The 12019-nt window shown below is 44.1% G+C and overlaps 1 protein-coding gene across 1 annotated transcript in view; it reads left to right on the forward strand.

The window, feature by feature from the left end:
* The window catches only part of DNAH9 (dynein, axonemal, heavy chain 9), a 556281-nt gene that overhangs the window by 522494 nt on the left and 21768 nt on the right, over window positions 1-12019 (forward strand). The window contains exons 66-67 of the mRNA XM_006863433.1: window positions 2085-2255; window positions 8639-8821. Coding sequence (XP_006863495.1) covers window positions 2085-2255; window positions 8639-8821 — 354 coding nt within the window. The remainder of the gene's footprint in view (window positions 1-2084; window positions 2256-8638; window positions 8822-12019) is intronic.

Genomic DNA, 12019 nt, shown 5'->3' on the forward strand with positions numbered 1-12019 from the left:
GGTTGGAACTGTATATGTAGAAATGGTTGGAACTGTATATGTAGAAATGGTTGCGCTGGTATATATCTTGCTGTGTCTGTTCCCAACAACTGTGTGTTTTGTTCTCTTTCACAGTAATACCGTGGTTTACACACCTCCACATGACTAAATCAATTAAATTTCCTATTCTTCATTCCTCTCTTTAAACTGTCGGCTAATAAGTGGTTATTGGGCACCTACTAAGGATCCAGAACTTTGCTGGAGAAAATATAAAAAAGAAGATGGTGGTGGTGGTGTGCCGTGGAGTTGGTTCTGACTCATAGCAACCCTGCATAGGGTTTCCAAGGCTGCAAATCTTTATGGGAGCAGAAAAAGAAGACAACACACAAATTAGCCATTAAGGCATTGCTGTTGTTTGATTTTGATAAGCTCTTGGTGTGTGTGATGTCTAATCTTATTTTGCACAGCAAACCAGGTTCCTGTTTAACAGATTTGAGACCCATTGTCCGTGCCATTGGTTACAATTTTTGCAATGTGTCAGCAGTCTTTATCAGAGTAGATGTCACTAACACCAAGAAATTATCCAAAATCAAACAAGGTGCTAAACTGGAGAGATTTTTCCTCTGTGTTAACAGAAAGAATTGTGCAAGAGATTTCAGAGACCACTCAGAGAAGAAAGTGAACCTTACAACATGGGAGAGTGTGTATGGGAGGATGTATAGCAGGCCGTGGTCCATTGTAACTGACCAGAGAGATGTGTTGTTTTGGAGACTGGCCAACCACTTGCCATCAAGTTGACGCTCTGTGCACCACAGTAAAACTCATGGGGTTTCAATGACTGAGTTCTTGGACACACATTTCCAAGTCTTGCTTCTGAGGAGCCTCTCGCTGGGCTGGTACCGCCAACCTTTGGGATAGCAGCCATTTGCATCACCCAGGGATTCCTGTTTCAGTGACATTTTGCTTTAAAATGCTTAAATTCCCATACTGTTAGCCAAGGGAGCAGACATTCTAGCTCATGGCATTGCTTACCACATCTTACAACCTGGCTCACATGTTATTTTGTGTGCATGTTCCCATACACACATTCAGCCGACCATCCTGATTTAGATGAAGACGTGGGGAGAGTAAAGAATTTCAGTGGGGAAGCATTGTTGTTGTTGTTGTTGTTAAGTGCCGTCAAGTCGGTTCCGACCCATAGCGACCCTGTACAGGGTTTCCGAGGGTGTAAATCTTTACGGGAGTAGAAAGCCTCATCTTTCTCCCGCAGAGCGGCTGGTAGTTTCGAACCGCTGACCTTAAGGTTCGCAGCCCGATTCGTAACCACTACGCTGAAGCATTGGAAGCCTAGAAAAGTGCGAATAACAGAAACAGGCAGGGATTCATATCATGAAGAAGGACCAGGAGATGTCGTCTTTGTATCCACAGGGAGCCATGGGAGGAATAGGATTTGAAATGGATAACAGACAGTCATGTAAGCTTTCTTAAAAAAAAATAAATTAAATGTTCTAATGAATGTGGGAATTCTCGAAAACTGGCATACAAAAAAAAAAAAATGGCGGTGTCAAGGAAAGGCTGGAGAAAATGTGGACTGATAAGCAGGCAGCATGCTGAAATCTAAGGAGCTCTGGTAGCGTAGTGGTTATGAATCTGGCTGTGAACCTTAAGGTCAGCAGTTCGAAACTACCAGCTGTCCCACGGGAGAAAGATGAGGCTTTCTGTTCCCGTAAAGAAAATCCTCGGAAACCCTGTACAGGGTCAGTATGAGTCGGAACCCACTCCACGACACATAACCACCACCACCATGCTGAAGTCTGACCCTTTGAGTGACACAAATAGTTAAGACGCATGACTACTAAACTCAACCGTTACAAACCTTACAGAGCACAGTTCCCCTCGGACGCATAGGGTCACATGAGTTGGAGTTGATGCAAAAGCAGCTGGTATGCTGAGGTTATTTCAGGTTGGTTCACCTGGAGGACCCAGGAGGATGCTGGGACCTGAGACCTGGTCTGGCCCCTGGCTGCCCTGCAGATCCTGAGAAGTGTAGGAGATGGGAGCTCCACCGTGGTTCTTTTTCAGCGCCTTCTCCCTTGCTTTTTCAGTACATTGATGCTGAGCTGCCGCCGGAGTCTCCATATCTCTATGGTCTCCACCCAAATGCCGAGATTGGCTTCCTCACTCAGACTTCAGAGAAGATCTTCCACACTGTTCTGGAACTGCAGCCTCGGGACAGCCATGCTGGAGAGGGAGCAGGGGTCACAAGAGAGGAAAAGGTGTGGTCTAGGGTCATTCTGGAATCCAAGGGAGGGGGTCGGGGGAACCTTCTCTTCATGACTGTTTTCGCACCTGTGCACGTCTTACTTCACACACGATGGATCCTCACTGAAGACGCTGTCTTTCCCCTCCAAGAGCCTCTCACCCACACAAGCCGCTCGCTTTATGTCATCAGAAACCTCTGCTGTTTACATTAGCAGTCTGTTTTGCCAGCTCACCATAGTCAGTTTTTATTTAGTCCCAGAGGTTTGTCTGCCAAGGTGAAGAAAGCACAATACTAGACAGTTACTGGCTTGAGAACCTTAGAATTGATTCCACGACTCCAAAGTTTAAGTCACGATAAGTGGGGAGCTTCTCCCAAATACTTTTCCCAAATACTTCTCCCAAATACATTTTACCAACTAGATGTTTGTTTTAATCAGCACATTCGTCTTTAAAATGAAAATGTCTGCTCTTTGTGCAAATGACTTTGGGTCAGAGAGGCTATCAATACACAGCTAAGCACGCTTTGAAATTTAAGAAGGTGAAGAGCAGTTATGGAGTAGAAAGTCAGACAAGGGTGTGCGGTGGGTTTTAAGATTATCAGAAGGCAATTTGAAGGCTCTGATCCTGGTGTATGGGGAGCAAAAACAGAAAGAAAGGAGGTACCAAAGTAAAACTTCTCTGTGAAAAATTTCCCAAAACTAAGCAAATTCATCTTCCAAGAGATTTACCTCCGCCATCCCCACAGTTCTGCCTGGATTCTTTTCATGAGATTTCATTGGGCTTATGAGGAAATATCATTGGAAAATTGCACATGGAGATCCTGGGTGATTGATTTTAAGAAAGCAATCTGATTACTACTCAAGGAGCTGGTCTTTTGTTTAAAGGTACGGAGTGGTGTCGTTAGGAGAGCAGTTCCCAAATTTCTGTATGCCAAAGACTTTGTTGTTATTGTTAAGTGTCGTCCAGTCCGTTCCAATTCATACCGACCTTGTGCAGGATTTCCAGGAGTCCTATTATGGCGCTGTGGGTTAATATGCTAGACGGCAAAGTCGGTTTGAACCACAAGGTCAGTAGTTCAAGCTCACCAGTTGCACCTGGGAAACTCTATGCAGAGTCACTATGGATCAGAACCGACTTGACGGCTCTTAACAACAACAACAATAGAGTTTCCAAGGAGTTGTTGGTTGGTTTGAACTGCCGACCTTGTGGTTAGCAGTCCAGTGCTTCTTCTACAGTACCACACTGTTGTTGTTGTTGTTAAGCGCCATCAAGTTGGTTCCTATCCATAGCAACCCTGTATAGGATTTCCAAGGAGGGGCTGGTGAGTTTGAACCGCTGACCTTGTGGTTCAAACCAGCCTTGTGGTCAGCACTGTTATTGTTAAATACTATGGAGTCGGTTCCAACTCAGCGATCCTGCACAGGGTTTCCAAGGCTGTAAATATTTACGGGAGCAGAAAACCTCAACTTTCTCCTGCATAACTGTTGGTAGTTTCGAACTGCCAACCTTGAGATTAGCAGCCCGATTCATAGCCACTACACACACTACCAGAGCACCACACTAGGACTTTCGAAATTCTGATACTTAAGCGCAGGGATTTATTTGTATCCTAAGTGATTTTGATGTAGATGACCAGACTTTGAGAAAGCTGCTGTAAATCATATTACTATTTGATTTATAAGGTATAATTAGAAATAAAGGGTGGAGAAATTTTCTGTTACCCAGAATGAAAAGTGTTCCCAGCTTCAAAATTGAAAAGGGCTGGGACTATAGAAATAATATGATGGAGCTTCGAAAACTTTGTGGAATAATTCCACTATCTTTTCATTCCATTTCCAATGAATGTTTTTCAGGTCCTCTAATAGCTCCTGGGTAGCGCAAGCAGTTAAGGGCTTTACTGCTAGCTGAAAAGTCACAGACTTGAAAATCCCATGGAGCTCTGATCCCACTCTGCCCACATGGGATCACCAGGAGTCAGAACATCACCATGAACTGCAGCTAACAACAATATAGAAATGGTGTGGCACCAAGGTCGGCGGTTCAAACTCACCAGCTGCTCCTTTCATCACTATGCATCAGAACCAACTCTACAGCACTTAACAACAACAACAACAACAGGCAGGGTTCAAAGAGTGTGGTGGCACTGTAGGATAAGCACTAGACTGAAAACTACAAGGTTGGTGGTTCACCACCAGCTGCTCAAGAGAGAAAAATGAGGCTTTCTGTTCCCACGAAAGTTTACAGCCTTGGAAACCCCATACGGGGTCACTATAAGTCAGAATCGGCTAGATGACATTTAACAACAAGAACAAGCAGGGGTCATGGAAACTTCTAGTTCTTGTCATTTCTTATCATCCAGGAATGATCCTCACTGTGGTCACTTGCCGTGAATGACTCTGAGTCTGTGGGACACTAAGTATGCAGGTGATTGGATGTATGTCAGACAGCGCACTATCCCGGTGGTCAACTATGACAGTCTGTTGCCCATGTAGCTTGCATGTTCTGCCGTATATGCATGACAAGAAAGGAGCAAGGAGCCAAAGCTCTTGCTTTGTATTTGTTGTTATGTTGGAAATGACCCAGAGGTTACGTATTCCAGATACACTCACAGATTATTGGCCCAAATGTACTCACTCACCTGTCCCTATCCGTATGCAAGAGAAGCTGGGACACTTGGTCTATAGCTGGGAAACCATGCTTCCAGGTAGAAGAGAGAAGAGTTGCCGGGGAGGAGACAGCTAGCAGTTGGTCACAATCTTCAACCCAAGCTTGGATTGTGGTTCTTATGAATCCAGGGGCACATTTGGTGATCTGAGTCTAAACTGCTGCATGGGCCCAAATATCTCTCTTCAGAAAATTAATTTGTGATGAATCAGGATGGCTCCCTGGATTCCAGGGACCTTGGATTGTCCACCCATCCTGTCTTTCTTTCTTTCTTTTTTTTTAATGTTTTATTGTGAATTACGTGATAGTTTACATGGGAGAGCATTCGTTTTACATTCATCCTATAGTATATCATTACATTGCTATGGTTACAATCCCCTCCATGCATCATCAACCATCCAAAGGGTATACACTACAAGCATGCTCCCCCGAACATCAGCACACAGCCCCTCTCCCTCTCTGTGTCTAAAGTCCCCAGCTGCTCCATCTCTCCACATCATCGTCTCTGTTTCCATCTCAGGCATCACTGCTTCTTTGGGTAGGGTCCCGCTCTCCGCTCTTCTCCCTTTATGGTCCCAGGGACCTCAGCTCCTAGGCTGAAAAGTTAATCACTCCCTTCCTTGCTAAAAAATGTCTACCTTTACAATTCCATCCCTCACAAGCAGTCCAGATAACAATTATTCACTATTGTATCACAAGAGATCCATCCGGATTTCATTTCATCAGACCCGCCTAGACAGATTGGATACTACTCAGTCATCCTGTCTTTCTTGATGAGGCAGAAGTTAGCCTTCCCACTGGTCCTTCCTTGGAATCCTGGTAGCCCTGTGGGCTGCTGACCACGAAGTTCAAACTCCAAGTCGCTCCATGGGAGAAAGATGAGGCTGTCTTCTGCTGTAAAGATTTAGAGTCTTGGAAACCCAGTGTAGGATTACTGTGAGTTGGAATTGACTCATTGGCAGTGGTTTTTGTTTTGTTTTGTTTTTTTATTGGATTTCTTCAGTGTTGATAATGGGCCAGTTATTTGGAGAGATGATAAGCAGATTGCTTTACTCCTTAGAGTTCAAATGGTTCAAACATGAAATGTAAGACATTAGAAGTTCTGGAAGAAAATTTGAGTAGATGTTATTATGATCTTACAAAGAGGAAAGACTTATGAAACCTTTTCTCTTTTTCTTTTAAAGTCAGAGCCTGTAAAGGGAAAAAAATTGACAAGTTCAATTGCTTAAAAATTGGCATCAAACAAACACCATGAACAAAGACAAGTAGGAGAACCTATTTGCAGGACAAATCCGAGGCAGTTGGTAGATTTTGCTAATATACAAAAAGGTCTTGTTGTGGTGGTTGCTAAGTGCCGTGGAGTCAGTTCCGACTCATAGCAACCCTATATAGGGTTTCTGAGGAGCCGTTTGTGTGTTTGAGCTACCAACCTTGTGGTTCACAATCCAATGCTGACCCTACAGAGCACAGGAGGAAGGGGAGGGGACAAAGAGGGAGAAATGAAGAAAGGACACAATAGAAATTCACATAATAAATACAAGTGGCCAACAAAGATATTAAAGATTCTTAGCATCACTCATAACTAACTGAAACCCAATGAAGTATTTTTCACCTGATGGTAAAGATTTTAAAATGCGATAATATCCGTTAGTAAAAGTAAGTGAAAGCACTCACTGTCGTGTCTGTTGGTTGGCAGAGGCTTAAATTCTAGAACAATTTGATAAAGAGGCAAGACTCTTTGCTTCCAATATAATGTGTATCTGTAATGAATAGATGCTTTATGTGAAGTATTAACTACTTTTCCAATAAGAATTTTAAAAACCAAAGGTGTTCCCTCATGGAAATAAACTGCATTGCATTCCCTAGAACCCAGTCCTCCCAGGTGAGGGGCCTTTGGGGTTCCCTGAGCCAAAAATGTTGCTATTTCTGTGGACCTGCTCCCTTCCTTAACAGTCTTCTCCCTCCTTGGGTCTGATTGGTGACTGCTCAGGGCTCTGCTTATCCACACCTGATGCACTTGGAACAACGCCTCCAGACTGTCTTTTCATCCTTTTGTGAATAATGTCCAAATGACAGCTCACAGATACAGTGCTGTTTCTTTACCTTCAACTCCAGAGACAGAAACATGATCTAATTTCAGTCATTTGTCTTCTACTGCAGCAACCTCTATCCGGTACCATTAAGATTCCATTCTAGTTTTTGCTATGACAGAACCAGAGCCTCGTCTGTGACAGGGTGATGAGGTTTTGCTTCCTTTTTTCTAACATCAGCTCTTTTCCTGGAGAATCTATTATATGTGACCCTTACAAGGCTAGGTGGATATTGATAATCCTTTACAGTCAGATGATTTCCCAAAATACACGTGCTGCCACATTCACCAGCTACTTTGATTTGATCTTTACAACAACCCTGGGAGTTGGGGAATGGGGACAGATGGGAGAAGACTTTCTCGTCTCTAAAAGCTAGAAAGTTTTTAGAGATGAGAAAATTGAGACCTAAGTGACTTGCTTAAATTCACGAGATCAATAGATCAATATCTAACAGAACTGCATTCTTTGTTTGTGATCAACAGTCAACAATTAGCTGGCCTAGGCAAGAAATATCATGTTTGGCAAGGTTGAGGGTCAGAGAAAGAAAGGAAGACCCCCAGCGAGATGGATTGGTACAGCGGCAGCATCAATGGGCTCAAGCGTAGCAACAGTCGTGAGGTTGGCCCAGGATCAGGCAGTGTTTCATTCTGTTGTGCATAGGGTCATAATGAGTCGGTACCTAACAACAACAACAAGGCAAGAAATAGCTCTCTATATCAAAGGAATCACCTAAGGAAGGCCGCAGGCCACAATGATGCTAGGATCTCAGGGAGTAGAAACAAAGTAAAATCCTTTCAGACACCTCCATCTTGTCAGTGGCTTGAACCACTTTCTATTTAAAAAAAAACAAAAACAAAAAAACTTTTTATTGTGAATTGAATAAAGGTTTACAGACAAGATCATCAGTTTTACATTCAACAAATCTGCTCTCGCGACTCCACAAACTCACAAGTACATTTGCTTGACCACTCACTCTCTCTCTTTACCTCCTTCCTTCCCTCTCTTGTTCCACACTTGTTTCATTTTCCTTTCTCTGCTTACTCATTTACTCCAAAGTGTCAGTCTCAGCCTCCCAGGACTTGCGCCAAAGTAACCCAGTATCTTTTGCTTCAATTCCAGTTTTCCAATAGAGAGATCTTTGTTGTTCTAGCTCCCTTGGTCTCATTAGCTGGTTTGTGTGGTAAAAGGGGTATAAGGTTGTGGAGGAAATTTCATGATTGATGGAGATAGAAAGCACAGTATAGCCAGGAAAATGCAGACCTAAGTACATTTATTCATCATTGTTCCTCATCACTTCAATGTCACATGGTCCAAAGTGGCCATTCCAGACCCATCTCCATCTTACGCCTTTAGGGTTTGATCCCTACAGCTAATTGGGTCAGCCTCTACACTTTTTAACTCTCAGTTCCTGGAGAGGCATCTGTATTTATCTTTTCAAACTAGTCAAATCCCAGGGAGCTTCCCAGTCTATGGGGCGGCCATCCTGTGACCAGTCCTCAGCCCCTGACCTAGGTGTCCTCAACCATGAGGCCGGAGGATGGACACGTGATGTGGTTGGAAGGCAGTAGGTGATAGATGATTGGGATCTCTACTTCTGAAGAATTCTTTTCTTCCTTATCCTTGTGTTTCCTGTTGGGGGGTAGGTCAAGGCCCTCCTGGAAGAAATATTGGAGCGGATGACAGATGAGTTTAACATCCCAGAGCTGATGGCCAAAGTAGAGGAGCGCACCCCCTACATCGTGGTGGCTTTCCAGGAGTGTGAGCGGATGAACATCCTCACCAGAGAGATCCAGCGCTCCCTCAGGGAGCTGGACCTGGGCTTAAAGGTGGGTGAAGTCTTGGAGCAGGGAGGTTGGCATGATCATGAACTTCTGTTAGGAGATACAGGAGCCTGGGAGTTTAAAGGCAGTTGTCCTACAGCAATTTCAATGCCCAAAGAGATGTCACTCCCTAGAAACTAAATGTGACTGGCCTGTAAAGTTTCTAAGAGTCAGGACTCTGGAAATCTGAAGTTGGACTGAATGGGAAGGTTTGAAGCCAGAATGGGCCAAGACTGACTGAGTACACTGTATTGTGAGTGCCAAGCAGAGAAGTTTTAACAATCTGCTGCCTTCTAAGGACCTTGGTGACTTGTGTTCATGGGAAGCAGAAGTGTGTGCTGGTTAAAAGCTCAGGTTCTAGCTCTTCCTGGGCTCTTAACCAGCATACACTTCTGCTTCCCGCTCTGTGATCCTAAAGTTACTTAAATCTCACTGTGGTTTTTTATAACCTGTAAAATGAGCATAGTAGTTCTACTTCATTGGGTTTTTCTAAAGGTGATATAAATTTATTTGCAAAGACTTTTTAGGACAATGCCTACATGGTAACCCCCCAAAAGTATTCATGAGTTTTACTGCTATGATTTGAGTACCCGTATAGTGCAACTTGTTACTGTACTTGGCTGATGATAGAAATTTTGGAGGTTCTTTCCACCCTGAGGCACCTCAGAAGAAAGGTCGAACAATCTACTTTTGGGAAATTAGCCATTGAAAACCCTAGGGAGGGATGGGGTGGTGTAAACAGATTAGCAATGCACCACGCTCACATAAATGCAACTCTGACTCAGGCAGCAGAAGAAAACAGCAGGAAACTGCAGACAGGCTAGACTCCATGAATCAACAGTAAATCACATACAGTAAGAAAAATGCTTCCGCTTCTCCCCAGTCCCTACCGCCATCCTTGCCCCTCTCCCCAGTCCTGGGAGTCACAGGCTGCTATGAACTAGGAAATGACCTCCCCCAAAAGAGCCTGCTTCCCTAACCATCTTACCACCTGACTGTCCAAAGGGACAGGACTCAGAACTTCTGTTGTAAATCAACAAGGCAGAGCTCCCTGAGGGTCCATTTGGAATGTCCCAGCGCCTCTCCCTTCAGGGCACTGTTGTCAACAAGCTAACTGTGAGGCGCTGTGAGTCTGTACTCTTAGTCAAAGCTCCATCCACCTTGCTGTGCACTCCATAGCTCATGCCACTGAAACCAACAGGACAGGCCTCCCAAAGAGTCACTTTGAGTCTCCACCCCCACTTCTGGTCGGCACTAAGGCTGCTAACTGAGGTTGCTGTGTGCTAAGAACTGGGCATCTTGAGTGGAGGCTACACCCACAGCCCACAATCTACCGAGAGGACTCTGGTAACACCCAGGCAGACTTCAGTGGGGACTGAGCCTCCCACACTTGGTAACTTGGTTGTCAGGCTTTTTTGCAAACTGCTACAGAAGGCCCCTGCAGTAAAGACTCGTCTCAAAGTCAGCATTCTACCTGCCTCCCTGTGTACCTGATGACTCAGGTCTTTGAAACTAATAGGATAAACCTCCATTGGGGCCAGTTTGACTCTGCCAGCCCCCTTTCTGGTTGACTCGGAAGATTGCTGGCTAAGGCTATAGTGTGCTAGGAAGTGGGCATCTTGATTGGAGGCTACTGCCATAGCCAATATACTATGGGACAGGCTCTGATAGCAACAAGGCAGGTCTCCCTGGGGTTCTATTCCTAGCAGAACATTCACTCTCCTCCTGGTAACTCTCAGCTACTGACACATGCAAACTCCTTCAGGAAGTACCATAGAGTGAAACCGGGAGGCGGGTCGGCCGTCACAGGACCACTGGGGCTCCAAAATCAACAGAACAAATCTCTTGGAGAGCCTTCTGGGGACTGCCAACACTTCCCTCTCCTGAAACAAAGAAAGTCTGCCTGTGCTTTCCCTGAAGGCCAAATCTGATGTAAGCACCCCCACAGAGCAAGGGAAGAAGCCGTGGAAACAACTGGGGAACCACACTCAACCCCAAAGGAGGCTTTGCTGGGTGTGTGTTATCTGACAGACATCTTGGCTGCAGAAACAGAAGAGATTAATAACCAGAGAGAGAGGACTGTGGCCCCGGTAGACTGATGACTATGCACTGGCTGGCCTCTACAGTAGTGCCGGCTGGAGGAGAGACTGACTAGAGCTTGTTCTCTGGTGTGCTTGGGAGGGACTGAAAGTTGAAAACTTAAATCTGGAACTTTCAAATCCTAATTTAAACAAGAAGGAAAAGGCAGTTAGCACAGAAAGAGAAAACTGTTAAGTGAAGGCTGAATACTCTGACCACCTAAGAGGTCTTTGCATAAAATTTTGTGAGCAAAAATACCAAACACTGGGGAGGACTGAGAAACTTAACTCCTTTGGAAATTCCAATGCCATAGTAATAAAAAACAGCACAAGACACGCAAAGTACAGAGAAACAATGGCCCATCTAAATGAACAAGACCAAGAGAGAAAGCTCATCTAGGGGTGACCAAATAATGAAAAAGATGGAAGAATATCATACAACATTAAACAAAATTAATGTAAGATCAGCTCTGGACTGAGAAACACAAGGTCGACAGTTCAAACCCACCAGTTGCTCCTCGGAAACCTTATACTGGGTTGCTATGAGTAGGAACCAACTCAGTGGCACTTAAAACAACAAGGAAAAACATCGACAAAGAGCTAAAAGAAATAAGCAAAAACAATGCATGAATAAAATGAGTATCAGTAAAATATCTATTACAACAGAAAGAGACAATAACTGAAACGAGAAACACAGTACAAGGACTTACCAGTAGACATGTAATAGAAGGACTTGAGTTAACTAGGCAGAAGAATCAGCAGAGCAGGACAAGATACTCAAGGTAAAGAAGCTAAGGATCAACAAGAACAAAGGCTCAAGAAGGCAGTGCACCATTTGATAATATTATGGGAGAACATGATACCCAATATATGTATCTTGAAATTCCCAGAAGGAGACAAACAACAGAAAGGGACAAAAAGAATATTTGAAGAAATAATAACAGAGAATACCCCCAATGAAACAAAGGACATGAATCTACAACAATAAGAAGCTCAGAGAATCCCACAAAGGGTAAACCCAAAGAGATCTACACCAAGACATGGCATAGTTAAGCTCTCAGAAAGTAAAGATAAAGAGAGGGTCCTGGAAGTAAAGATAAAGAGAGGGTCCTGGAAGTAAAGATAA

The sequence above is a fragment of the Chrysochloris asiatica genome, unplaced genomic scaffold (assembly GCF_000296735.1).
Source record: "Chrysochloris asiatica unplaced genomic scaffold, ChrAsi1.0 scaffold00054, whole genome shotgun sequence".
Taxonomy (NCBI): domain Eukaryota; kingdom Metazoa; phylum Chordata; class Mammalia; order Afrosoricida; family Chrysochloridae; genus Chrysochloris; species Chrysochloris asiatica.